This window comes from Syngnathoides biaculeatus, chromosome 1, assembly GCF_019802595.1.
Source record: "Syngnathoides biaculeatus isolate LvHL_M chromosome 1, ASM1980259v1, whole genome shotgun sequence".
NCBI lineage: Eukaryota > Metazoa > Chordata > Actinopteri > Syngnathiformes > Syngnathidae > Syngnathoides > Syngnathoides biaculeatus.
The window spans coordinates 15,253,824-15,281,654 of NC_084640.1; the positions used below are offsets into that span (position 1 = coordinate 15,253,824).

The 27,831-nt window shown below is 48.7% G+C and overlaps 2 protein-coding genes and 1 long non-coding RNA gene across 10 annotated transcripts; 1 reads left to right on the top strand and 2 right to left on the bottom strand.

Moving 5' to 3' along the window:
* Window positions 1–19,765, bottom strand: nfyc (nuclear transcription factor Y, gamma). Of its 7 annotated transcripts, none has more exons than XM_061821767.1 (11): window positions 19,623–19,765; window positions 8,429–8,538; window positions 8,294–8,362; window positions 7,530–7,643; window positions 5,453–5,548; window positions 3,717–3,893; window positions 2,198–2,266; window positions 1,895–2,044; window positions 944–1,048; window positions 800–859; window positions 1–505 (listed from the first exon to the last, which is right to left on the bottom strand). In XM_061821767.1, exons 2-11 carry the CDS (start codon window positions 8,525–8,527, stop codon window positions 386–388), a joined length of 1,059 nt encoding a protein of 352 aa, XP_061677751.1. In that variant the 5' UTR covers window positions 8,528–8,538; window positions 19,623–19,765; the 3' UTR covers window positions 1–385. The 7 variants fall into 7 exon arrangements, with proteins under 7 accessions (XP_061677751.1, XP_061677760.1, XP_061677742.1 ...); XM_061821776.1 differs by lacking the exon at window positions 19,623–19,765 and adding an exon at window positions 14,487–15,111; XM_061821758.1 differs by having other exon boundaries at window positions 2–505; window positions 8,294–8,365; window positions 19,623–19,764.
* On the top strand, window positions 18,186–20,398 carry LOC133501813 (uncharacterized). 2 transcript variants are annotated; one of them, XR_009795283.1, is made up of 2 exons: window positions 18,186–19,614; window positions 19,692–20,398. It is a non-coding gene; the product is annotated as an uncharacterized LOC133501813 (long non-coding RNA). The 2 variants fall into 2 exon arrangements; XR_009795284.1 differs by having other exon boundaries at window positions 19,695–20,398.
* A 1,392-nt stretch (window positions 20,399–21,790) lies between these two features.
* si:ch211-13c6.2 (uncharacterized protein LOC100000125 homolog) lies at window positions 21,791–27,634 on the bottom strand. The gene is made up of 8 exons (XM_061821730.1): window positions 27,295–27,634; window positions 27,149–27,217; window positions 25,533–25,557; window positions 23,545–23,631; window positions 23,331–23,479; window positions 23,119–23,238; window positions 23,008–23,047; window positions 21,791–22,749 (listed from the first exon to the last, which is right to left on the bottom strand). Exons 1-8 carry the CDS (start codon window positions 27,352–27,354, stop codon window positions 21,935–21,937), a joined length of 1,365 nt encoding a protein of 454 aa, XP_061677714.1. The 5' UTR covers window positions 27,355–27,634; the 3' UTR covers window positions 21,791–21,934.
* Between the last annotated feature and the right edge of the window lie 197 nt (window positions 27,635–27,831).

Consider the following 27,831-nt stretch of genomic DNA (forward strand, 5'->3'; position numbering starts at 1 on the left):
TTTTTTTACTCCATTTAATTTTTTTTTTTTTCACCAACAAAATTTGCTTACAAAACATCACAAAAATAAAAATTGTACCTATCGTTGCACGCGTGCACACAAGAACGAAAGCGCCATCGGGGGAAAGGAGGGCGGTTGGATTCAAATAAGGGGGGGGGGATAAACGGCACGTTGATCCGGATCGCTGAAGCTCCTCCTCATCCACATGTGTGCGCGCGCCAGGTACGAGGCGACTTCTGTCCGACGACGACGAGGAGACAAAATGGCGGCAGAGAGCGTATCAAAAATGTATAAAAACGCTAACGACTGAGCGGCGGGGAAGGGAACAAACAACGACGACGACAAAACCGGCAACGGCAAGCGGGGGGGGGACGCTCGGTGGAGCTCAGTCGGTGGTGACTTGAGTGACTTGCGTTTCTCCCGTCTGGCTGGTGGACTGAATGAACATGGGCTGGCTCAGGTCCTGGCCGGCGGGAACCGTCACCTGCTGGATCTGGTACAACTGCTGCGAGGGGGACAGGACACAGAAGGGTCAGGGTTCCGAAACCTTGAATGGAACCCGAGAGGCGCCCCTCCTCATTTCAAACACGACCCTGAAACTGCTAATCTTGCGTCAAAACCATAAATGGAAAACCTTGACAAATTTCAAACCCTAATCCTTACTTGGAAGCTAAATCCTAAACTAACTTGAACTCCTTCCCCCCGGCTCAGAACGGTAACCCTGGCTCGAGACCAAAAGACGGAATACGGTCCGACCCCGGCCCGAGCCTAAAGACCCCCCCGTCCTTTCCAACCTTACCTGCCCGTCGGTGAACTGGTTGAACTGCTGCTGTCCCGGTTGCACTTCGGTCTGCGTGATCTGGAAGAAGCAAGAACGCCATCGGGTGAGAAAGGCGCCGCCGTTGAACAGCAGACCCGCCGCGCGACGCGAGACGGCGCCCACCTGCTGGGTGTTGGCGAGGGTCTGGATCTGCCCTTGGACCACCTGGGCGCCCGAGACGGGCTGCGCCAGGCGGATGTACTGCAGCTGGCCCGTGTTGAGCTGCACCTGCGCTCGGGCCGCACAAAGTGACGACAAGTACAGTCACATTTGCAGATACAAAATACAAATACATAAATAATAAATTGCTCGAGTGCCATCTTGTCAGATTTAATTCGCTGAGGGTCTTTTTCGTCCTGCTTTGTTAGCGGTTCTGGTTTAAAGTATGTATAGTCCTTTGTTTAGCATGCGGGTTAAATTCCTGCAATAGATGAAATCTGCAAGGTACTGACCAGGTAATTTGGGGGGGGGGGGGGCTATTTACACATTTTTAAACACGTATGAACCTCGCAAAATTCTTTACAACACTCTTATAAACATCTTAAACAGTAATGCACAGTAGTAAAACACCCTATGTATATTTTAATCCTTATAATTTTTGTAATTTTTAATGTTAATGCTAAGTAGCATTTATTCCACCACAAAAAAATTGAATATATAATAAAAAAAAACTAACATTGTGTTGAATTAATCACAAAAACTACATAAAAATAAATCCGCGATTCACTAAATCTGCAATAGGTCAACCGTCGCTTGATTTTTTTATGTCAAATTTGTCAAAAAATGTCAAACACAAAAATATTCATTTATTTTCTTGTTTTTTTTTGCTCCTATGCTAGCTAACACCCTAATTTCACATGACGCCACTCCTGCTGGTTTGCAGGTCTTGGCCACCCGGGGGCAGCATAACACACGCATACATGCACACGGAGAAGGTCGCAGCTCCTCAGTAGGCCGCAGTTTAATTTGTTTTTATTTTTTTTAAATACGTTGAAGAATATAGTACGTCTACGAATAATTTTTTTTGGCGAGTCGGGACCGCGTCGGCGGCAAATCCACCCGGCGCCTTCTCACCGGGATCTGCTGGATCTCGCCCGTGTTGGTGATGATCTGCTGCATGACCTGCATGGTCTGGCCGGGGGCCTGGGCCGCCTGCGCTTGCCCCCCCGCCGCCTGGACGATCTGGACCTGCTGGTCGCCCACCTGCATGGCCACGGGGGCGCTCTGGTGAAAGGCAGAGGTGAAACGCTTAAAAAAAAAAAAAAAAACGGGAAACGCCCCAAAAATATGTCAATAAATGTTTGGATGAAAGCGGCGATGGGGGCGGACAAATGAGCGACGGGGCAGCGGACAAATAAAAGCGCGTGCTGCGTTTACCGTGATGGGGGGGGCCTGCGACTGCACCTGCACTTGCTGCAACTGCTGCATGGTGGCGCCCTGGAGCATCTGATGGCCCGCGAGGGCAAAGGAAAGAAAAAAAAAAAAAAAAAAAAAAAAAACAAACAAAAAAAAAATGCAAAGCCCAGGCGAGGAATGGAGGAAGGGGGGAGGGGGGGGGGAGATGAGAAAATGGAGAGAAAGGTAGCGTGAGAAGAGCGGCAATGCGTGGCGTGAGGCAAAAGCAAAAAAAAAAAAAAAAAAACCAAACAAAAAAAAAATGATGGCAGCGTTCCGTATGGAAAATGGCGGGAGTGGGAGACACAGACAAAGATGGCCAAACGTCGCCGTCCCTGGGCCGAGAAGACGTGGATGCGAAAACGCGGCTAACGCCGACTTGAAAGCCGATTCTGGAGGCCTACACCTGGTCCAAAACGCTTGCTTGGACGCCAAACCCAAGCACGAAAGCCTAAAACCGACTCGCAAGCCCAATTTAAGCCCCCAAACCCGTCTCAAAAGCCCATTTGGAAAATCTTCGAATCCCTAACCTGCATCCTAATCCCGCTTTAAACACCCTAATTTGAGATGTTCATCAAGACTTTATTTTCATTTCAGCTTACAACTGGGCGAGCGTTTTGATACGACGACAACACGTGTAAGCTGCCCCCCCCCCGCCCCCCACAAAAAACTAAAGCCTTTGATACCAGATTCCTCATTTGAAACGGAAACCTTGAACGCAGTCTTGAAAGCCGATTCTGGAGGCCTAAACCTGGTCCAAAACGCTTGCTTGGACGCCAAACCCAAGCACGAAAGCCTAAAACCGACTCGCAACCCCAATTTAAGCCCCCAAACCCGTCTCAAAAGCCCATTTGGAAAATCTTCGAATCCCTAACCTGCATCCTAATCCCGCTTTAAACACCCTAATTTGAGATGTTCATCAAGACTTTATTTTCATTTCAGCTTACAACTGGGCGAGCGTTTTGATACGACGACAACACGTGTAAGCTGCCCCCCCCCACCCCCCGCAAAAAACTAAAACCTTTGATACCAGATTCCTCATTTGAAACGGAAACCTTGAACGCAGTCTTGAAAGCCGATTCTGGAGGCCTAAACCTGGTCCAAAACGCTTGCTTGGACGCCAAACCCAAGCACGAAAGCCTAAAACCGACTCGCAACCCCAATTTAAGCCCCCAAACCCGTTTCGAAACCCCATTTTGAAATCCTAATTTGAGATGTTCATCAAGACTTTATTTTCATTTCGGCTTACAACTGGGCGAGCGTTTTGATACGACGACAACACGTGTAAACTGCCCCCCCCCGCAAAAAACTAAAACCTTTGATACCAGATTCCTCATTTGAAACGGAAACCCCCAACGCAGTCTTAAAACCCCCAACCCGTGCCCGAAATCTAACCCTCGTTTACTTGTCGTCACCGACCGCTTCCTCTTCAGACCCTCTACCTTTATTTTGGCGGTACAAACGGCCGGGCTCTACCTTTATTTCGGCGGTCTCGGCTCACCTGCCCCTGCTGCGGCTGCGCGATGATGATCTGGCCGGGCTGGATGGTGGCGGCCGTCTGCGCGCCGGCCTGCTGGCCCTGCTGCGCCCCCTGCACCTGCACGGCGCCGGGCTGCTGCGCCAGCGTGAAGTAGTACTGCACGGGCTCCGCCGGGGCCACCGTCTGACGCATCTCCTCCTGCACTCGCCGGGGAGAAAAGGAAGACCGTCAGCGCTTCCATCGCGGGTGTAACGGCAGACGGGAACCGCTGATGAATAAGTGATGGGCTCGCGACGGGGTCCGGACTTGAGATCCATTACCAGCGTCACAAAAAGTGCGCGCTCCTCGTCCTCAGCAGAAAAGATGTGGAATGCCAAGTACAGTAAACCTCTAAACACGTTTTAGTAACTTTTTAAAAATATCTTGAACCGCCTACAACTGTAAATATGCAAATATAGCACAAACTATCATCGCTAAAGACTTTTAGAGCGTTTCAAACTTACAATACCCCTCAAAAGAAATCCTATGTAACTCCCGGCATCAACCCAGGCTAAACTTAGCTCCTCTCAGACATACAAAGAAAGACGTCAATCACATTACTACTTTCCTATTAGCCTGATTTTTGGCACCATCTTGTGGCATTTTAGAGTATTACATAAAGCACACAACAAAACAACTCGCATCGATAAGGCAGTTGTGATAAACCTTTAAACAAATGGTCTTCCATTCGTCCATTTTCTATGCCGCTTATCCTCACGAGGGTCGCGGGGAGTGCCGGAGCCTATCCCAGCTGTCAACGGGCAGGAGGCCGGGTTACACCCTGAACTGGTCGCCGGCCAATCGCAGGGCACATGGAGACGGACAACCAATCACACTCACAATCACACCTAGGGTCAATTTATGCTGCATGTCTTTGGGATGTGCGAGGAAAGCGGAGTGCCCACCCGGAGAAAACCCACGCAGGCGCGGGGAGAACGTGCAAACTCCACACAGGTGAGTCCGGGATCAAACCCGGGTCCTCAGACCTGTGAGGCCAACGCTTTCCCACCTGATCCACCGTTCCGCCCCTCTTTGCAAATCTTTGAACAAAAATGCAGCAACACATGTAGACGGTAAATAACAATAGTCACATGAATATATTCTTTATCCTCTGCAAATAAAAAAAATACAACAAATATTACTGAAGCTTCATTGCGACATTCGGCATCGTTGTTAAATTTACTTGTAGCGTCACATTGCCACCTGGTGGCCAAGGTGTGCACAAACACAAACTCGAGAACAGAACAACCCAAAAAAAAAAAAAGTCACACACACACGAATGTCCTGAATTGAGAACTGCCGGCTTGCGCAACAGCAACGCGACAACTCCCAAATGACGTGCTGGGAGCGTGCCGGTGCAAATCCCGCGGACGCTGAGCCGAGTCCCGCTCGCCACCGGGAGCGTAAACACCCCTCTCCCAGCTCCCGTGACAGCACAGCTGAGAGTGTAGGATGTTTACACGCCCGGGAGACGCAAAACAGGTCGCGCGTCCGCCGTCTTCGTGCCGGGCGTCCTTTGGGGGGGCGCTTTCGCCGAAAGGTTGGCGGGTGCCGGCGCCGGTTGTCAGAAGCAACAAGACGCTGCAAACATCCGACTGAAAGCCAATGCAGCTACCGACCGACAGCTTCCAGTCAAGGATGTTTACAGCGCCTCCGGGTTGCCATCTTGGGGGTGGGGGGTGGGGGGGGGGTTGAAAAGAAAAAGAGAAAGGGGCTACCTGTCGCTTCGGGGGCTTCAGGTCATCTCGGGGGACGATGTCGATGAGGAAGTCGAACTGGTCGAACTTGGTTATCGCCATGGCGATGTCGTTCCGCTGTAAAGACAGCAAATTTTTTTACACATTTTTATTTTCTCCCCCCCCCCCACCAAGTTGCCAGAAAAATATTGCGTCCCAAAATTGTGCTGAATCGCGCTTTTGCCGACGAGCTCCTCGACGTCGGCCGCCGTGTGAGTGGAAGTTGTCCACATCAGCGCCGACGCACTTTTCCCTCAAGCGCAAAAGTTGACGATTCAAATGTAAAAGTGGCCAAACTCTCTCCGGTTGCCGTGCGTCGCTTCCCGTGTGCCGCCGCTGTGGAATTTTCCACAGGATATTGGCTGTCAGACCCCCCGCCGGTGCGATCCTCCCCAGCGCTGGGGGAGCTATTTATAGTCGCTTGATTAATATCTGACCGCAACGGGTCACACATCTACGCTTGTTCCGTGGGTGAGCGTTGCCGTGGCGACCCCCGGCGGCGTCGCGTACACTTGGAAACTTGCAAAAGACGCTTCCTAAATCTTGATGTCCAATCTTTGTGGGCAAAACGCTCTCTAAAAACTCACCCCTTCTCCCTCCTACCCCGGGGTGTGCTGACTTTCACAAGTCTGCGTGAACTGGAATATTGAGCTCGAATCGAGTGGTACAGTCCTACAAACAACAGGAATGCTAACTTTGTGATTGTTTTTTTTTTTTTAATACTATGTTGGGGGTTTACCATAATTATGATGACGTTCCCATAGGTTAGCGTTTTCACCTGGATACATATTTGGTTTATCTCGCCGACGTCAGTCCGGAACTGGGTTGTACAAATGTGACGCTTCTGAGAAGTCTCTGCAATCGCTGCACCCAACAACACCGCAGCGCTGCTTGTATTTGTACTTGTGTTCACGTGTAACCCAGCCGTCCCTACAGGGTAAAAAAACAATCATCGCTGTCCCTTAAATCCCTGGAAGAGAACTTCCAAAGCGGGTCTTGAGTTTTGGACTACTGGAGACTGATGAAGGCAATAATGCCAGTCACTCACGTTTGAAAACTGTACGGGTGTGGTCCACCAGTCATGCCCGCAGATATAAAGTTGCGGGTGCGTGTTCTGTTTGTAATCGAGTGTACTCCTTTAAGAGCGGAGGGGGGCGGTGTCAGGTAAACCAGGAAGTAGAAGTAGGCCGAGCGGCAGCCCGTTTTTAGAGACCGTGTGCTTCCGTGTTTAAAAAAAAAATGACGTCAGGCTGTGGTTGACTGCGCTGGATCGGTTTTGACGCGCGCTGAGAGTGCGACAACTGCGCAATTGCGCAGCTTAGAGGGAACATTGATCAAGACGACATAAAATAAGTGACCTTATTTCAATATCCATTTATTTTTACTCGTAAAAAAATTTTATGCGTGTGATTTTTCGTGGGTGACTGTGCAGATTTGCGGGCGCGTACGCGCCTGTCAAATCACAGTGACCGTAATGCCATAGATGCAATTACTCAATTTTACTGCATTATGTAATTACACTATAACGGTTCGCTTTCTACATCTCCTTTAAATCCAGTTTCTCCTCATGAGAATGTCTAAGAAAATTGGGCAAAAACAGAAGAATTTCCAAAGTAGGTCTTGAGTCTCAAACTTTCCAGACGTAGACCGACGGACGCGATAACGCCGTACCTGCATCGCACCAAACACACACACCACTCGCTAATCTCTGCGAGGTATGTGAATGGATAAAGTGGATTTAAGGGCTTTCGTGTTCTGCTTCACAATTTTCCCTCCTTAACATCCCGGCGAGATGAGCTCCGAGCTGACTTCCCGACTCCCCCCCACCCCCCCCACCCCGTCGCATCGTTCCCAGAGTCCGGCTTATTCGACTTCGGGCCCAAACGGCGGCCCAAAAAAAAGTGGGTCAGCGGCGCCCGACTGGCTTTCGGAGTCAGTGGAGGGAGAGAGAAGTGAGTGCAGAGTCATTCCTCGAGGGGGGGGGGCTGGTATGACAGAGAACCACAAGGAAAGCTTTTGCCCCCAAAGGAAGAAGAGTACGGCGCAGACTAGAACCGACCTGTAGCGTGCGTCGCTTGTTGTCCTCCGTGTGGATCCACGCTCGGAGGGTGAGCTCCGTGATAAAGATCTGCGCCGCCTTGGCGAACAGCACGGGAGCCTCGGCGCTGATCATCTGCACGGTTCGTGGGAAGAAACCGACGTTTTAGCGCTTGAAAACATCAATTCCGTGCAGAATCGGCAAAAACGTGACCGGGAAATGGCGGGGAAATTGTTTGAAAAGTAGACGCCAAGCCCAGTTGACCTGTGCCGCTAACCGAAACCGCAACAGCAGCATCTAGCGAGGCAGACGCGGTCCAAAACTTAGCAAGAGATGTTAAAGCAGTTTCCCGTGAAGTAATAAAAATGATTTAAAGATGATCTAGCCCTTGCATAAAGAGTGATCGCCCATTTTGAATGAAGTCGCTAAGCAAAACAGCAGCCGCTAGAGAGGCAACGCGTTCCCTGGTTGCTGTCAAAGATAATTTCTTGTGGTTCCTCTTGCGGGGAGCTGCGCCGCTAACGTGAGCGGCAAAAGACGCCAAAGGAGCCGTGAGAGCTCCCGGAAGGGTCTCGCTGTCCTCGTATACACGTCGGTGATCTCCTGATCTCTTTACCGCTTTTAAGCCGCCGCTTAACAGCAGAGGACGCCGCTCTTGACACGACACCGGGCCGCGGCCCGCTAGACGTCCGAGCCGATAATCCGGCCGCAACGGGCGAAATAAACCGCCCGCCACGTGGCGCGTTCCCCGCCGGCCCCTCCCGGAGTCGGTTTCGCTCGTTTACCTTCACGTCTTCGTCCAGCTTCATGATTTTCTTGATTCGGGCCAGAGGCAACTCCTGCACGCGGAAGTCCTTCTGGAATCAACAAACGGGTTTAGCGAGCGGCGGCGCGACCGCTTGGTGATCTTCGGCGCGTACCAAAGTCAGGTTCCGGATCTCTTCCATGACGCGAGGCCAGAAGGACTGAAGGGTCTGCTGGGCATCGCTGCCGCCGGCGCCGAACGAATCCGCGGACATGGTCTAGAAAGCTGCTCGGAGAAAGAGAAAACACGCATTTGCACCGGAAGTGCGGTTCCTGTTCCATTTGTACGATTCCGTGTGTTGGCACGGGGTAAACCGGCACCTGCGTCTTTCACACGGTGTTTAATCACCTCCATCTTCCACACAGCCGAGATGGAACCTCGCATTTCAGATAATTCCACGCAGCCGACATCCCTCGATCCCGACGCGGGCCACTTTGCAAGCCGCGGCACCAGCTACGGCAGCTACAACTGAGGCTAGCTAGCGCGGTAAACGCTTCTATCTCGCGATATATTCTGTCACCGTGAAGGATTTACATTTGTACCACGGCACAAATTTTGGGGCCATCTCGCCGAGCTCGAGAGAAGACTTCTCTGGCTTTCAGGGTGTCTTGGCCCCTTTCAGAGAGTTTCGGGAAAACTGGCGAATCAGAGCCACATAAGAAGACACGCCGTCTTTCAAGTGCCAGAGGAGTCAGTATCAGGCACGTTTTCGCAATCCCTTCCACGGGGGGTGCACAACCTGCAAATCAAAGGTTGTCAGTCCCCATTGTGTCGGTCCCGTTCACGCAGAGCTTCAGAGAAACCGCTGACTGAGAGCCCGCAGACAAAGTACCTTTCATGTAATAGAGTCAGAACTTCCCCTCGCTATCCTGGCTTCTCGATATCGTCTTTCCCGCAGCCTCGGTTTCTACCGCTGAGGCCGGCGACCTGGCGGGGCTCCTTTGTGTCCCATCAATTTCGGTCTTCGACCGACCATTCCGGGTAAGACGCCGCCTATAACGGCCGGCGTAAAAGGGGCTGAAACTTGTCATCGCCTTGTAATTGAGCACCACGTGCCAAGGAGACTGACGGCCACAATCGCCGCTCGCAACGTGGCCTTCATCTCGGCTGAACTCGTGCGCCGCCACGCTACTAAAGGAGAGGTCGCCGCCATCCCGCCTGCGCGCCCCAGCGCTGGAAACATGCTAAAACCGTTGCGTCCCGGAATGAACCGAACCGCTCGGGGGCTTATTATAAGACAAAGCGCGGCACCGTTTAAGCAGGTATGTCGGACGCGGCGGGGGTCATATTCCGTCACACGCTATTATTGTCACGTTCGTTTTAAAAATAAGGCCCAAACAGGCTTCTATTCTGGTCTTGCCAGGATCGTCGGCGTCTCCGCATAGCCGGAGCTTCTCGCCTGACGTGTTTAGGATCGTAGCGATGCCGCCGTGTGCGGTCACAAAGAAACCAAACGTGTCCGAGAGCGCCGCTAGCTAAGGAGGTAGCCGAAGGAGGGGTCCTGGGGGTGTCTGAAAGAGGATCCAGCAGGTTACTACGGCATGCCAGGAATCTGCTGGGGGGACGAGGGGGGGTGAATACTCGTCGGCACGTCTGGGCACGCACAAGTGCCGAGTGTCTGGATCGCGGTCTCGCTCTCGAGAGCTGCGGGAATTGTTTGCCAGAGTTCGCGCCACCGCGCCGCGGGCTTTAACGTGGGACGGCGGGTACGAGCCAGACACCACTGCGGGCGCCGTGCCGCGACCGGCGAGCTATGTGGGTCAGAGCACTTCCGCGCCAGGTGGAATGGAACCGCTGGAGAGGTCCTGACACTGGGACCACTTCAGGCTTTGACTGACAGCTAGCATGACAATCAGGAGAACAGCAATTAGACCTCCGCCAACTTGCCAAGGCAACTGTCAATATCTCTGCTACCTTGGCGGACTTAAAAGTCACGCTCCGCAAGGTTGATCCGTGACACCACCTTGCCAAGCACGGCAAGTGTCTTTTCTGTCCAACTACAGCGCTATCTTCTGGATTCTTGATCGAGTCAGCCCACAAAGTACCCAACGGACACCTCGCAAAATCAACGCCCGTCCAAACGTAAGGTACAGAGGATTAAATAAAACGACCCCGCCCCCACGACTATACTTCTTGATCCGCACCAAAGTTTCAAGTTTTTTTCCCCCTCAGCATTTCAGGATCTTGAGACGGCGTTCCCGTCTAATCCTGACCATAGCAAATATGAAAAGTATACACACCTCTTCAAATGCTAATATCGAAAAAAATGATAAATGATCTCAAAACTTAATTTGGGGGTTCATCCGAGGCACGTGAAATGGTAGCAAAATGTCGGGCCGAGGTGAGCGATGACAGGCGACTTCCTGTCTCGACCGTCACGGGCGCGGCGGCAGCTTAAGTGAATGCGACAGAGGGGCCGCTGTGGCGATCAATGGCGCCGCTTGTAGCTGCCATGACAGTCGAGTGATTGACCTTGACACCCGCCCGCCGCCCGCGCTCGTCCGCTCGAATTCGAGCCGGGGTTGAAACGCGGCGGCGGCGGCGGCTAAGCCCCGTCTTCCGGCATCCGGGGTTCTGACGGCAAACGGGGCAAGAGAAGCGTTTGTTTGTCCCCGGCGAGGCGGTTAAATCAGCAACCGGTCCCGTGGTGATTCCGAACAAGATGGCCTTGTCCGCCCCCCCTGGCGTGCCTGCCAGGCGGGGCGAGCCGCTCTCCCTCGCGCCCACCCGAACAATTGAACCCATTAGCGTCGGGAGTTGGCCTTTAACGCTACGGCGGGAAACAAAAGGCAAACTTCGACGCTTTCACTTCCTTTACAAGCCCACCCCCACCGATCCGCCGGACCGTGTCAACTTTCATCTAAATACACACGAGGCTGCTTGATAACGAGAAAAAAACATGAGGTCGGCGTGTCGGAGAGCTTTTCACCTCACAATATGGTTATTATTGTGTACCAGTGAGAGCGGTTCTTAACATTTCGCGTTAGCATGGGGGACGCTCAAAACCCTACAAACGGACATCAGAACCACGCACGGGAAATTGACAAAAATGACGAGAAATTTCGAGATAGATGAGATTGTTATATGTTTGACTGACTTTTTATTTCCATGTTTACAATAAAGTTTGAAGGTTTTACAGAAATGTACTTACTGAACTTCAAAACGTTACTAAAATTATTGATTAACTTTTGTCTCGTTGTTGGGTTGTGTATAAACCCGGACGAAAAGGTGGAAAACGATGGAAAGGAAATTAGTGAAGCGCCATCACGACAAAAATGAAAGCTAAATTCTGTGCGGAATGTGAATCTTCTCCGCCGTCGCGATTAGCTTCTTTGCTAACACGAGCTTTGTCGGCCGCACGGTGCGGAGGACGGCTGCCGTCTCCCCTTTCCTGCAGCGTCGCCACCGCGGTGTCGGGTTTCCGCGCGCTGACGTTTTACCTCAACCTTTACGACTTTCACCTGACACCGCTTCTTGGAGAGAACGTCAATGGCGCTGCGCGCTGAATCAGCAGCGGCGCTAATGCTGCTCGCGCCCCCCCCCCCCCCACCCCGACAAACCCTGACACGGCAGCGTGAAAGCACCCGGAGAGAAATCTAATAGCAGTTAGCCGTAACGCGTTCGGTGTACAGATAAAAACACGGGAAATGCTTTGCGGCTAATTAGCTTGCTAATGAGCGTGCGAATGGTCTTTCTTTTTTTTGTTTTGATTTTTTTTTTTTTTTTGCAGAGAGGACTGGTAAAGTTGTTATAATGCCAATCTATGTGTGAAAAATGTCGGTCAATCCGTGCCGCAAAAGACCCAAGACTAACAAACGTGGGAAAAAAAGAGCTAACGCCACTGACGCAAAGAATTTTTCAGATCTTGTAGTTAAATATCTTTGCGTATTTTGTTGGCGGACCGGACTCGGAAGTACGTCACGGGTTGTGTGACCATACGACAGCCGTCAACCCGACCCAAATGCTACAATTTGCGACATCGTCGACGTGTTTCATTTGCAATCCGATCAACCGGTGAGAAAAACGCGTACGTGCGAGCCGCGCATCCGAAGGGAGCGGCGACGAGGTCCGGCGAAATCCCGACCGGAGACGGGCGGCTTCCTTCCTCCCGCGCCGCGACCTCCGGCCGACCTTCCTGATGCTGACGGGTGAAATGAGGGGAGGTCTGCGGGGGGGGGTGACGCGGGATGCGGGTCTTGCTTTGGCTCTGCGCTAACGCCGCCCGCCGTCTGTGTCGCACGAACTCGACCTTGAGAGAGGAGTTCGCAAATAGGGGGACGCGATCCAACACGCGGGGGTCAATCATCTACTACTAAAGAAAAACAAGTTCGCGGGAGGGAATTACAGATTAACTACGGGGTAACTACCGGGCCCTCCATTTTTTTTTTTTTTTTTTTTTTAAGGACACAAAACCATCTATTTTTCAAACTTTGCCCTTGATACTGCACCGAAGCAAACTCCAGGAAGTGCTCGCCGCTGATCTGTCAAGGTCATTCGGCAGCGGAGAACGCAACGAGGGGGAGGGCGGGAGGGAGATGAACGGGACGAGGGTGGTGGGGGGGGGGGCAAGTTTTGCACTGCAGCACTGGAGTGAACCCAGACTAGCGCGCAGCTAGCGCTAGCAACTCTCCTCCTTTCGTTTCCAGCTTTGACCTCGTCCGCATACTCGCTCACATTCTCGTGACCTTCATCCGGCGCGAGGCCTCCGAGGAGGAGGAGGAGGAGGAGGAAGGCTCCCGCTACCTGCCAAGGGCAAAGGGACGCGGCGACCGCATTGACCTTAGCGTTGCGCTCCGCCGCCCGCAAATCTCCACGTCCAAAACCATGAGATTTGGGACTCAACTTAAGACGAGGTTATTTTTAGTCCTCCGAACTGGTGTCAAAAAAAAAAACAGTGGAAACTTTCAACGAGGGCGGGAGAACGCGAAAGGGAGAGCGAGAGGGCGAGTAAGGGAAAGCGGCGCCCTGCAAAAAGATTCCATCACAAGAGATCAGATCAGACCATTAGCCTCCACCCCCCCGGCCTTCCTCGGCCCATCTGGAAGGCTGGCAGCAGTGTTGGGGGGGGGGGGGTAGAAGGTCCCCACGACCAGCTGCACCTCCAACCCCGTCGGACCCCCCCGAGAGCTTCGCGTGTCCCATCAAGATGGACGCCGCGGCCGGCCGGCGCTAACGTGTAAACGAGGACGTCAGGGAACGATGGATGGGGGGGGGGACGCCGTGGGGGGGTGGGGGGGGGCGCTCCTGCTAAACAGTCAACATGATATGCGGAAATGTTGTTGCTATTATATGTAACTGCAAAGATGATGCAGGGAGAAAAACAAACATTTTTTTAGACTTTTGTCAAATTATTATTACAGGGAAATTTTCCATTTTATTGTATTTTTCATCATATAAGTGCATCTTTCATATATTAAATGAGTTATCTTTCCATATTTTTTTGTCTGTATTTTCCTAATATGTGAGCATTTCTTTTTTTGATTGAATATTTTTGTATTTTATATTTCTGTCCTCACAGCTAATATTTTTGGAACTTTTTCACGTTTATTTTGGTTGAACATTTTTGTAAGATTTTACTGCTTTTTGTGCATTTCCTGTATAATAATGCACACTATTTGTGTATATTTTTCTAATATTCTTTTTGCTGCATAGTTTGACTTTTGCATTTGTGTGCGCTGTCCAATATTTTAGGACTATTTTCCTGATGCGTTTGCGTTTTCCGTGCCACATTTTCATTTGTTTTTTTCCCCAAACTGTCATGTTGCTATATTACATATTTTAGTATTTTTTTTTTCTATTGTATTTTGCTTCCTATTTTTGTCCAATTTTCTTGCCGTGCATGCATATTTCTCCATGATAGTTCCGCACTGAATATCAAAACAGACTTTGATCAAAATGTGGACTGCGGCGTTGCCCGGTTGCTCAAGTCTGTCATCTTTTTTTTTTTTTTTTTAAATTGTTAAAAATTTCTGCTCTAAGTGCGACGGGGGGATGCCGAGCCACCGTGACAACAAGTGAGCGGCTGCTGGTCCAAGTCAAGGGCAAGACTCAGGACAGGACAGGACAGAACAGGACAGCGTCATGACTACGGGCGCCGATTAGCAACGTAGCTCCCTTTTCATTCCTGAATGTTTGTTGTTTTTTTTTTTTCCAGTGGTCGCAACTCAACTCACCCCCGTGCCCTTCATGGTGGCTGGCTGATGGAGCGCTGCGGGGACGGGACGCCGTTCGAGTCTCCTTGCGGTACCAACTTCCTTCACACACACACACGCACGCACAAAAAAAAAGCGACGCTCGCTCCGGTCCGCCGTGGGGTGGGTGAGGAGGAAAAAAAACAAAAAAAACTATCTCCTTTAACCTTCCACCGTCTTTTCTGTGATGACCCCCCCCTCCCCCAAGATTAAAAAAAAAAAAAGAATAAGAGAAAAGAAAAGGAGGAAGGTTCGACAGGACGGTCACAGTCCGACTCCCGACGCGAACCGCTTTGCCTTTAACGCTTCCCCAGCAATCAATCTAGCCTGCTACGTGCCACCCCGGCCCCACCTCTCGGCCAATGAGATCGCGTAGCCCCGCGTTCTCATTGGCCGGCCGAGCACGTCAGTCACTCCCCTCCCCGCTATCCGCCCCGCCCCCTTTCCCCAACTTCCTGCTCTAAGTTACCTTGAGCGGCAGCGTTAGGGGTCAGGGGGGGGGAGGAAAAAGGAGCGCGAGAAGAGCGCGGAAAAGAGAAAAGAAAGTGCTCGAAGCATCCGGCGCGGCGTTAAAATGTCGCCCCTTTGGTGCCGCCCTCGCCCCCTCTTTGCCTTCCTTCCGCGGCTGCGCTCTTATTTACAATGTCAAACGCGACGTCTCGGGCGTGGCCCCGCCTCTCCCGCCGCGCTATTGGACGGCGGTGCGGGGGGAGTGACGTCGGCAACCGCGCTCGCCGCCCATTGGCCGGCGCGCGTGCCAGTGCGAGCCCGCGTGTTGCATGCGCATAATTTTTGGAGTACGCGCCCGCGCGCGCACGCACGCGCTTTGTCCTTGCGCTCGCGGACACAGGTACAACATGGCTGCCGTCGAGATAAATCTGCGCCCGCGATGGATCGAACAATGCGCGCATTGTGCACCCGAATAAAGGCCGAGGACGACGTTTCCTTGCAGCGGAAGCAGCTCGGCGCCAACTCCAAACTATCGCAAAAACTCTTTCCTCATTGGAACCTGCCAAATCATTAGGTAACACCCCTTTCCCCAAATACTCACCCCCTAAACCCTAAATCATTATTTGCAGTGAATCAACACACCGTGCACGAAATCTTATTGTCCAACAAAACAAAAATACCATTTGGTGACGTCAATCCGACAGACCGTACCTGCAATAGGAGAAATCAGGGAAGTGGCTACCATATTTTTTCAAGCTCACACTGTTATCCGTCCATTTTCTTTGCCGCTTATCCTCACGAGGGTCACGGAGCCTATACCGGCGGTCTACGGGCCTGAACTGGTCGCCAGCCAATCGCGGGGCACATCGAGACAAACAGCCGCACTCACAATCGCACCTCGGGGCAATTTAGAGTGTCCAATTAATGCTGCATGTTTTTGGAATGCGGGAGGAAACCGGAGTGCCCGGAGGAGAACATGCAAACTCCACATAGGAGGGGGCCGGGATCGAACCCGGGTCCTCAGAACTGTGAGGCCAACGCTTTACCAGCTGATCCACCGTGCAGCCTATTTGTGTTATTTTCAGAAAAAATGTAATTTGGTGACATCAAAACTTCCCTCGTTTCGTACAGGGATTCAAATACAGACCGCGCCTGCAGTAGGAGAAATCAGGGAAGTACCTACCATATTTTTCCAAGCTAATAATGTTATTTTAGGGGAAATTCAAATGATATCATTTCTCGGCTCGTATGCAGCTGATACTGTTGTACTCGTTTTAAACAATCAAGCTAGTATTGTACAGGTGTACCTACTATTTTGAATTGGCAAATTCTTGACGCGTATGGTGATAATAACTAATAACCGTGATCATTCTGGTCACTCGAATATAAAAAAAAAAAACAACTTTTCATCTGTCCTGACCCGCGCCAGCCGCAAAATGGATCCAATTAAATCCCAATTAGAGGTCGATAGAGCTGACGCAAACGCTGCAGCGCTAGCGGCTAATAGAATCAACGTCCCCCATATAGCTCGTGTGCTACCTATGGACAAACGGTATTATTAGACGCAAGGGGAGGGGGGGGGGGGACTCCCGATAGCAAGTTTGAGGCGCACAAAGGCGGCGTTGTTGTGCACCTCAAAGGCGGCGCCACCGACCTTCGCTTGAGGACGGCGCTCATGTGCGCGTCGCGTGCTGCGGACGCCAACGCTCATACGCAAAGCGGAAAAAGTAAAAAATAAATAACGACGCACGACGTGACAATATTTCCTCGATGTTTGTAGTGGCAGATTGTGCCCCCCCCCGTACCAAGATTTCCCAAATATATTTTTCATTTTTTACTCGTGTTATTTTTATCTAATAATTTACTGTTTATTGCTGATATTTTGTTTATAATATTCTCTCTAAAGCACTTAATTTTTCCAACTAATGCATGTGCTTGATATGTTGTATTATTATTATGATTTTTTTAAAAGTATTTCAGATTATTTTTCAATGACTTTTTCATACATTTTGTTTCTTAAATTGTGACTATTTTTTTCCCCTCAGCATCAGTGCAATTTCTGCACAATATTTTGTATTTACTGTTTTTCTTCAATTATGCATACATTTTTCAATTTCATATTTGTGAATACTTTTGTACAAAGATTATTCTTTCCTGTCGACTATTTTTATATTAATATGCCATATTTCAGAGTGCATTTGTCATCTAAGATTTGCATCTTTCAATACGCTGCTTAATACATTATGTAGTTTTCATATATTTTTGTCAAACATTATGCATTCAACTTTTTATTCATAAAATAAAAATCATGTGTCCAATACCTTTGCATGTTTCCAGTAATTGTATTTTTTTTTACCAATATTTATGTAAGATACGTTGTGAGAATTGGGGAATCGTATGTATAATACAGTACAAAAATACTATTTAATATTTGTGTATTTTTTTCCCCAATATTTTGATCTATTTTTCTACATTTTTTGCCTCATATTTTTTTTTCAAAGTCTGTGCATTTCAACCGCATTCCCCCCCTCAATTTTAATATATCTATATTATATACATATCTATAATTGTGTTATCTTGAAATATTTTCATTCCACAAAAATAATGAAAAATCCACCTAGACAAGCTTTTTTTTTTTTCCCCCACGTTTGGGTTAGCGCGCCGCTTCTTCCCCGCGTGCGTGTCCAACATGGCCGCCCCCGAAACGGGCCCGCCGAGGCACCTGGCAAGGTCGCGGCGGACGCCGGAACTTCCCATGACCTGCGGCGCCGCCGTGTTTTATCTCCAAACACGCCGCCGACTGATTGCGCCTTTTCGTCAACACGCGACATGGAGGCAAAGCTGACCCGTTCACTTTTAACGTCTCGCGCGCACGTTTTGTACTTTTCCGCAAGTCTGACGGCTTGGCGCCAACGTCGTGGCCACGACACACCTTGAACAACAGCGGTTGCAGCAACACGTGTAGACGGACAACAATACTCAGATACTGATATTCCTCCTCCTTTGAATATACCGATAAATATTCCTCCATCTTACCGAGTCCCTTTATTGCGACCGTATTCTTCGTGTTATGCACGTCTGGATTGTCCTGCCCCCTGGTGGCCGGGGCTCACGTGCCAGCAGGAGCAGCGCAATGCCCATTGAATTGAAGCATGAAATGATGATGCACAAACTGTCAAATTCTTCGCAATATATGTAATTATGTCAATACTGCATGTTTGTTTAAAGTACAGTACTGTAGTAGTGCTAGTTATTTAAAAAAAAAAAAAACTTTTAGGGAAATCAAACAGTTTGAATGGTATTAACAGAATTTCAATGGCGGAAGATAAATTCATATATTAGTATTTTGAGTCGCTGTTTTTATTTGTATATTTTTCATCTCGCACCTTGCATATTTTAGTATTTATGCTTTGACTGGCACGCATTTTGAGCGGCGACGGCGCTTTTGACGCTAACCCGAGCGCGCCTCGTCCTTGTGACCTTGGATTTGCCTCGGCTGGCGTTCCCAATGTCGACGCCGGTCTGCGTCAAACTGCTGATGTTATTCTAAATAATATTCACTTTTTTTTAATGATTCCAATATAGCATATACTAATAAATCATTTCTATCATTTTTGTAATCACATTTTCATCTTATGTCCAATACATGCATTTAATCTTGCATTTGCCTATCACTTTTTTTACAATTATTATGCATTATTTTCCATATATATATTTTGTGGTTTTGGTTACGTGATATTTTTGACGTCATTCTTTTTATTCCGACATTGCCTTTGAGCTTCTTAAAGAAACAGTGCATTATTTTGGCACCAAACTACAGTACACAAACAGTCAGCTTTGTTTTCCTGGAGTTTGTGGGATGCATTATTGCTTGTTTTGTTTTATGAGGAAAGGTCGAACATGGCGACCGCGGAATTGATGTAAACACAGCGGCGCATCATCGTTATGACCTTGGCCAAGCATACGTCAAACTGATGACGTTTTTTTTTTTTTTTTTCAGACTACGCAGACGTAAGAGACACTTTGGTGGGTAACGAGTCGAGACTCGACACGGGTGTTAAAAAAAAAAAAAAAAAAGCAAAAATGCGGATTAAGTTAAAAGTGTATCTGGAGTTCGAAAAGTGGTTAGGACGCGTTAGCTCAGTGGAGCTAACGCGAAAGCTAAAAGTTGACGTTAGCAAGACCGCGGCCGCCATCATCACGCGGGGACGTTAATAAACGCTTCGCTTGTGCAGCGTAACCAATAAAGACAACGTTCGGATGTGTCATTCAGACCAATCAAACTTCGGACTTCCATTCCACCAATCAAGCTTTCTAGGGGGGGCCCAACGTTTTGGTTTTTGTTTTTTTGCCTCGCGGAGCAACCGCCGCCATTCGGGCTCCGTCGCCGACGTGGAAGGCCCCGACAAGACGACGCGAGCCAAAATGGAGGACGGCGGGCGCCGGTTTCCCGAGCGGGCCACCCAATAAGCGGCTCACGCAGCGCACGGGGAGGGAAATGGCGCCCGTGTTCATCTCGCCTCCTTCAACAACCGTCCATTGGTCAACAACCAGCACATCAACACGGGACGAAAACGCTGCTCCCACCCCGATTCAGCGCGCGTCGAGGGGCCGCGAGGTCCCGTCGCACACGTCGCGCATAGCGATTCGAGACTTTTGGGTACTCACTTTTCTTGTTTGGATGTCGATGCGAGGATCGGCTCGCCACTATTATTTTTTTTTTTTTTATTATGCTAGCAGGAGCGAAACAAGATGGCGGCGGACCGAACCGGAAATAGTTTGCGGCGCGACGAGATGACGTAGGCAAAGCGCATTGATGGCGACTTGCGTTACGCACAAAAAAAAACAAGCGAAATTAACTATAACTGTATTTTGCGTCAATATCTGTTTCTTCAAAACTTCGAGATAATGTTCCAATTTTAGTATCGTTAATCTTTTTAACTTTTTGAGCCCTGGCAAGGTTTCAATTTGATAATTTTGTGGTTTTCTTACATTTACAGGCTAATATTCCTGAAATTGTTAAATGAATGTTGGTGGGGAAATGCAATTAATTTACATTAAATATTAATCGAGGAATTAAATTTCCAATTAATATACGTGTAAATTTTGTCGAAATCGCATGCAGCTTGCTTAATAACTCTTTCAGTGACCCATGGTTTCATTTTACTTGATGTAAAATAAAGCAAAACAGCCGATTAAACAGAAAAAAAATGTATTTTTGTGAAGCATGTTCCGGGAAAACTAGCAGTTTTAAAAAAAAAAAAAACAGAAGTGAAAGCACAGCACGTTTCAATATTTATGTATCTAAAGATGAACAGAAACAGGACTCACGGTGTACAAGAGGCCAGCGTGTCTGCCTCAAAATGCAGAGGTTCAGGGTTCAAATCCAAGTTTGTACATCATCCCTGTGCTGGAGTGAGGGGCTCCCATGTCCCCCCCCCCCCCCCAAAAAAAAAAAAAATGTAGGCTAAATTTATACAAATTAGGTGAAATTGTACAACCCAAACTTGGAGCTCACCACCAACAACGACAACATTTCATTTCAAATCTTCCACTAATTCGTGTCCAACTTAATTCCTGGACATGTATTCCAGCAGAGTGGATGTGAGTTTCTCCAGACTTTTGGAGTACTGAGGTCTCTGGTGCATCGCGACGGGTCTTTCCGTGTCAAAGGGCGGCGAGCGGGACGGGAAAAACCCCTGAGATGGCGGTTGCGGCATGTCGCGGGGCTGAAAATTTTGCTGCTGCTGCTGCCGCCCGCCTCCTTGGAAGCGCCCGGGACGCTGCGCTCGGTCATCCGGGCGACGTGTCGGGTACGTCGGCGGCTGGCCAAAACCCTCTGAAGAACGGGAGAAAGGTGACGTAAGATTGTGTAGGGGGTACGTTATGTTATGACCGGTGAGAAGTGGTACACTCCATACCTTCGTAACGCTTTCTGATTGAGTCACTGGGCTCTCTGAGCCCTTGTTGCTGGTACACCTGTTGGCTCCGCCCTCTTCCTCCTCTGTTGCCTTTGTCGCTGTAGAAATCTTCGGCTCTTCCAAAATTGGAATCTTCCTGGAACTTTCTGCCGTACGGCTGCTGGGGGGACATCTGCGGGGGTGTGGGACTGTTTAGCTGTTCGAAAACAGAAAAGTCCGATCGAGATCTTTCAGGCAAAACCCAGCCACGTAGAACTGTCGGACAGCAAGCCTGACTTCAGCGCGATGGCCGGAACTTCACCTTGTCAAAGGGAAGCGGCGGCTAGCGTAACAGGAAAAGTGCTAAAACAAAAGAATTCCCCAAATTCCCTTTGACTATTTGATGTAACGGCAGCCTACCTGTGATTGTGAAAAGCGGTTGGGATGCCGCACTGTTCCACGGAATCCCTGATGGAACGTTTCACCTCCTGAACTCTGAGTTGCGAACTTGGAATCCGGGGGTCCGGCGTTGAACCTGTCCCCCCCCCAAAAAAAAAAAAAAGGCCAGAAAAGTTAACAAATGACAATGAAAACAAAAAGCAGACTAGCGAATTGCTCACATCTTGTTGGCTACTTCCACCTCCTCAGCTGTGGCGTCTGAGAAGCGGCTCTTTCTTTTGACCCGACTGGGCACCTTGCCACCTACGGGCCCGTCCATGAAGCGCCGGAAGGGCTCCGGGATGGGGGAGATGTTCTGGGAATCCCCCCGAGGGGTCTTGAAGTTGTTGGGGCCAGCCGGAAGCGGCTCATCTTGTTGCATTCCGTGACGGTAATCTCTAAAAACAGGAGCAGGTTTCCCCAAAGACGAGCGCGGATTCCTCATGGGGGGTTCTGGCACATTTGAGCGGGGCCTTACATCTCTGTCTTTTTCAGAAGACCAATTTTGGTCCTCTCTTTGATAGCCCGGACGCTGGGGCTGAGAGTCTGGACGTTGGGGCTGAAAATCCCAACGATGGAGCTGGGAGTCTGGATGCTGGGGCTGAGAGCCAGGAAGATGTGGATGGGAGTCTGGACGTCGGGTCATATAATCAGTACGATGGGGGTGAGAGTTCCGACCCTGCGGCTGAGTGTCACGGCGGCCCGGGGGCTGGTAGTCGCGGCCCGGGGGCTGGTAGTCGCGGCCCGGGGGCTGGTAGTCGCGGCCCGGGGGCTGGTAGTCGCGGCCCTCGGGCTGGTAGTCGCGGCCCTCGGGCTGGTAGTCGCGGCCCGGGGGCTGGTAGTCGCGGCCCTCGGGCTGGTAGTCGCGGCCCTCGGGCTGGTAGTCGCGGCCCTCGGGCTGTAGTCGCGGCCCTCGGGCTGGTAGTCGCGGCCCGGGGGCTTATAGTCGCGGCCCTCGGGCTGATAGTCGCGGCCCTCGGGCTGATAGTCGCGACCCTCGGGCTGATAGTCGCGACCCTCGGGCTGATAGTCGCGACCCTCGGGCTGATAGTCGCGACCCTCGGGCTGATAGTCGGTCATTCCATCTTCTGAGAAAAACTCCATTTCTGTTTCCTGATTTCTGTGTGCTGGGTAACCCTCAGGGGATTGATCCAAGCCCCATTGAGTCTTCTTGCTGGGATTGTAATGATCACCCGGACGAAGATCAAGGTCTGAATTCCTTCCCCGGAAAGGACCCGTTTCCCAGTCTTCCGCCCTGTCAAGATGCTGGTCCCACAGGTTTGCTGTTGGTCCATCCCCCGCCGCGTGCATCGAGGGGCCCTCGGCATTATGAAACGGGACTCTGCTTGGAGAATCGGGCCTTAAACTACTGCGATGGGGGCCTTGAAAATCCTGGTTCCGTCGATTCCGGCCCGAGTAGTTCTGTGCGTGTCTGTTCTGCCCCTGCCATGGGGGAACTACACAGCCAAATTACTTCAATATTGAATCTCAACATCAATTAAAACAAAATACAATATTTGATTGCAATAGTCCGAGACAGGGCAAATTTGTCTTGTCGTCTGATCCTCACATTACGCGTCATCTAGTCTCTCCCATTGCGCTGACATTTTTGTTTTTAATAACATTATTGGCTGTCAGATATTTACAGTACAACGTCAACAGAAACGTACAAGGCTTAACTCTTGCTCCCTTTTGTAGAAATTCACACCTCTTACCTCTTGACATGAAGTTTCCCGCATTCATTCTCTTCATTGGCTGTAACACAAACAAAAGTATACATATACATACGTAAAATATACGTAATATCACATGATCACGCATCCCACCATGGGCCGTCCGCTTCCGTCCTCCTTGGCGATGAGCTCCGCTTTGGTGCGAAGGAGCTTTCCCACTTGGTTCACCACCATATCCTTGTCCCAATTCACCAGATCTGGACGCTTTGTCTTCTGCAATGATACGCCGCTTTGAGTTACACAATTGTCGGAAGAAAAAAAAAAAAAAAAAAAATCTCATTTAGATGAAGTAGAAAATGCATTACAATATATTTGTGCCTGTGTTTCCGCCCAATCACGTGATGGACCATTTCCGGTGAGTATGCGGTGATATTGCAAAGCGTGCACGTGTATCGGGGTCCCAGACTGGGATGGTCAGCGTTCACGCTTCCCACTTCCTCCAAGAAGTTCAAACCTGGAACGGGAGAACACCGCGGTTACGGCAAGTCCAAGTTAAAAAGTAAACTCTGGGTGGATTACCAATGATCGGCTCGTCAAGCTTCAGGTAGTCCACGCATTGTAAGATATCCTTGAACTTGGGCACAGTTCGTTCTCGGACCGCGAGACCTGACGACGGCAAACAAACGAGCATGAGAACGTCGTTTTTACACTGCCTCCTTGGATTTAAATCCCGAGTGACATTCACTTGTTTTTGACACCCTGTTCCATTTCCTCTGTAATAAAACTGCCGATACACATTTACGCTCAATATTTGCAGCTTCCACCCGCCCACAAGACAACTTCAAATTGGAACAAATCAAATTCTCAAACGTTCCCATGTAGAGAACGACATCTAAGGAAAACCAGAGGAGCTGGAAGGGTCAGCCAAGTGAAACCCCACGAAGGCGCCCACCTGCTACTGGGGGGGGGGGGGGAGGGGGGGGGTTGATGCTGTTGCAAAAGAGAGAATTTGGCCTGGTAAACAGTTGGGCAAGCAAGTGCCAGAGAACAGTAACCGATTAATGAGAGAGGTCTGAAAACGACCCCAATTGGTAACAAAAACAAAAAAAACAAGGCAATGATGTAGAAGTCAGAAAACCATTATAGACGATCGAGAAGTCATTGAAGATTGATGAAGCATACAAACACAAAATAATCATTTCAAGGCAAGCGACATTTTCAATCAACTGTCCCAAGAATCAAGTTACCAGTAGTAAAATCCCCTACCCCAACCCTGAAAAGAAAAAACGATAAAAGTACAAGACAGGAATCAAGTTAAGGTACTTGAGAACCAAGTGACAGGTGATCAGCGGAAGAAGGGAAGAACCAAACTTTAGGAAATGAAGAATCAAGCAAGAGAGGTAATCAAGCCCAGAACCAAAATGTGGGTGCTCGTAAATCACTCTCGTCTTACTTGAGAACCAAGCTACAGGTACGCAAGAACCCCTTTAAAGATAATGAAGAACCAACAAGTACCGATTTCAAGTGTCTTCGAGAAAACCTATAGGGACCCAAAGAACCAAAAAGTACCAAGCCACATGTATTCAAGACAAGAACCAAGTGATCGCGCTTCAGGTAGTAGAGACAACAGTTACCTGTAATCAAGAAAAAAAATAAATAAATCTACCGATACTCAAGCACCAGGTACTGGTACTCAAGAACCATGTTAAATGCGCTTGAAAACCAATTAAGTGATAGTCAGGAACCACACGTACTTTACTTCAACATGTCATGATACAAAGGTGTAGTCTTCTTTTTCCTGCAACTTTTCAGGGTCGTTCATCTAATTTTCCCATCATCATCAGCCTGAGGAAAATGTAGACAAAAGTAGCCACTGGAACCTCATCCTTGAGAGGAAAAAAAAAAAAAAAAAAAAAAGGAAAATCTTCAGTTCTTGTGGAAAAAAAATCCCTTTAAGTCAACTTTGAAGCACAAAGCTCTGAACAAATGACGCACAATAGCAGACAAATGGATTCCTTCATCTCAGAATCAGCTTTAATGACCAAGTGTGTAAAAACACACGAGGAATTTTCCTCCGGCAGTCGGCGCTTCCCTGGTACGACAATCAGAACAAAGAACGAGGAACAACATAGCAACAAGAACAAAAGAACAAGGAACCAGAGACATTTCTGTATATCTGAACTATTCCTTATAAGTCCTGCAAGATGTAAGTAACATCTTCTTCATTTAGAACAGGTAAGAGGTAAGTGTGTTCCTGTGACTGGGTCGTCTTGGACTTTGCATCTGGGCTTCATTCTTGTTCCCACTTGCTCAACTGAGAAAAGCTCGGGAGTAAAGTCAGGCGGTTTCCAGATCTGACAATCCGTATCAAAATATCACCGGCTGATTGAAAGCTTGGTGTAGGTACTGGATTTCCATCAAGGATGTCATAAATCTGCTAAAATCAGGCAAGAGAACTTTCCTTCACATGCATACCTGTACTCAATGGCTGATAGAATGGTAAGATAGGACACACGACTTCATCGCGGACCCCAAATGACTAGATGACAGTACTGGAGTTTACTTACCCGCGGCGACGGCGGCCTCCTCTTTCTGCCAGGGACGAAAGGAGAGCAATAAAAATCATCATACATGTGAGGGTTCTACAAGGGAAACACATCTTTAACAGTTAAGTCATTCAGCACGGTCTGTTTCGGGATACCTTGTACTTCGCTCACGTTCATATGGTTGCGGGAGAAGAACAAATCCGACTAGCACTGAAGAATTTAGATGGTACTGACGTGGAAGATCGGGAAAGTGGACAAGCCCCATCAAAGTTGACCAAACTTGCCCAATTCTACATCCTAGAAACATTTTTCCTCCCACGTATAATAGAAGAACAAGGTATTGCTTGATGCCTTCAGGTAGGTGGTAGTCACAAGGGGTGTTTCCAGAGGGTTCTTATCAAAGTTTCCCAGACAAAGCAAACATTCCAGTCCAAGAGTCATACAAAGAACGCAAGGTTCAAGATTAAGTCGGACAGGACCAGGAAGCAGGCTCGAGACATGCTACAGACCTGTAAAAGTAGATGACCCTAGTATGGAAATTGGACCGATTACCGGAAAGACTGGAGAGGTAGTAAAACCTAAAGGTCGTAAATTGAGAAGATTGAGATGAGCCCGACAGGAACGTCATTTTCTTGCCACTTGAGCGTCAAGGAGTCCTCGAGGTAGACCGAGTCTAATTGGCGCTTGTAAGTGGCGCTACATAGTGGTACTGTATTTAGACGACAAATGGTCGTCAAATGGATGACGAGCTGTTTCACCACATGGCGTGCCGCGGCAGAAAATGCCGGAAAGGAACGTAATCTCTCATGAACCCGCCCCAAGACCGACGTTCCACGACCACACGTTTTCTTCATTGTCGGTCGATAGTGATAGGGTTTAGTAACGACGTCGAATTCCTTCTGTCTTCCTCCCTGCTGGTTGAACAATGTTCCTGCTGTTCCGCCTTTATGATGGCACAGACACCATTTAGAAATCCGAACACACTATTCGCCGGATCCGTGTTGCTGACATTCATAAAGAACAGACCTTCGGGACACGTAAAGAAAAACACTTGACCTGCTTTGATCTTTGTTGCGTACCCATCAAACCAGATTCTCTCCGTCGTGATCATTAAAGGAGACAAGATCCTGGGTAAAGTCACACGTTATGACATCATGACAAGTGATTTGTCAACATTCCTGGAAAGTATGAGTTTGTCTTCACAAAAATGTACCAGTACCATACTTCTTGTCAATTGTATCCTTCAAATAACGGCAACTCAAAGTGCTTCAGGAAACAGGTACAGTAATAAAAGACAACAGTTCCCTCCCACACACCCGAAAGCCTGCGAGCACAACCCATTCCAAAAAGTAGGATTTAATGTACAACTGTGTATTTAATAGGACATACGTATTTAGTAACCAAATCAGAACAATAAGTGGGTAATGCACACAAAAAAAAAAAAAAAAAAAAAAAAACAGGAAAAGCATACAGTTTCTCCTTCAGGCAAATGCTAGCTTAAATCATATACAATACGCAGACAATATTTTCACGCGACCTCAAGTGAATTCTGTTTCAACATTTCGAAGCAAGGAATTTCACACGAAATAAACCTTTATGCAGGCAAATTTGACATTCTTGAAAAACAAATGATGTACCTTTAAGTGTCCCGGCATGGTCAGGTGTATCTTATACAAGTTTTGTCCCCTTAAGGATATTTCACACACCTGAAAATTAACGGGAAAAGATGAATACCGTACGATCGAATAGCCAAATATAATATTATAATTATTAGCGCACTTACCGAACACTCAATGAACTCCATGGCCGAGTCATCGTCGTACGGGGTTGTCAAATCGTCCATTATCGTTTGAGCTTGATTTCGTGAGCTTTAAGGTTGAATTTAACTGGTCGCGTTTACAATACGAACCGATGCTAAGCTAACAAGCATGTGCTCGATACGGAAGTTAGGTAACGGCGGAGCTGTCACGTAAACTGTGACAGAAATGCTCAAAAGGTTATATTCATGGTACGAATGTAAGCTTTGTCTAAATAGATCAACTTCAACATATGAAATGCTAGCAAATGCTAAACGTGTTGGTTCCGAAAGCCTTACGAGTCCGCAACATCCACTTCCGGATGAGTTTACAGTAATTATTCTTATTGGGGCCCCCTGTCGACCTGGCGATTCACTGCAAGGCAATTTTAAAATGTAGGAAGGAATATTTTGCACATCATTCATTATTTGGAGGTGTAGATTTGTTATTATTATTTTATATTTTAATTTATTATTATTTGAATTGTGTTGGCATTAAAAAAAAAACAAATTTCACCTGTTTTT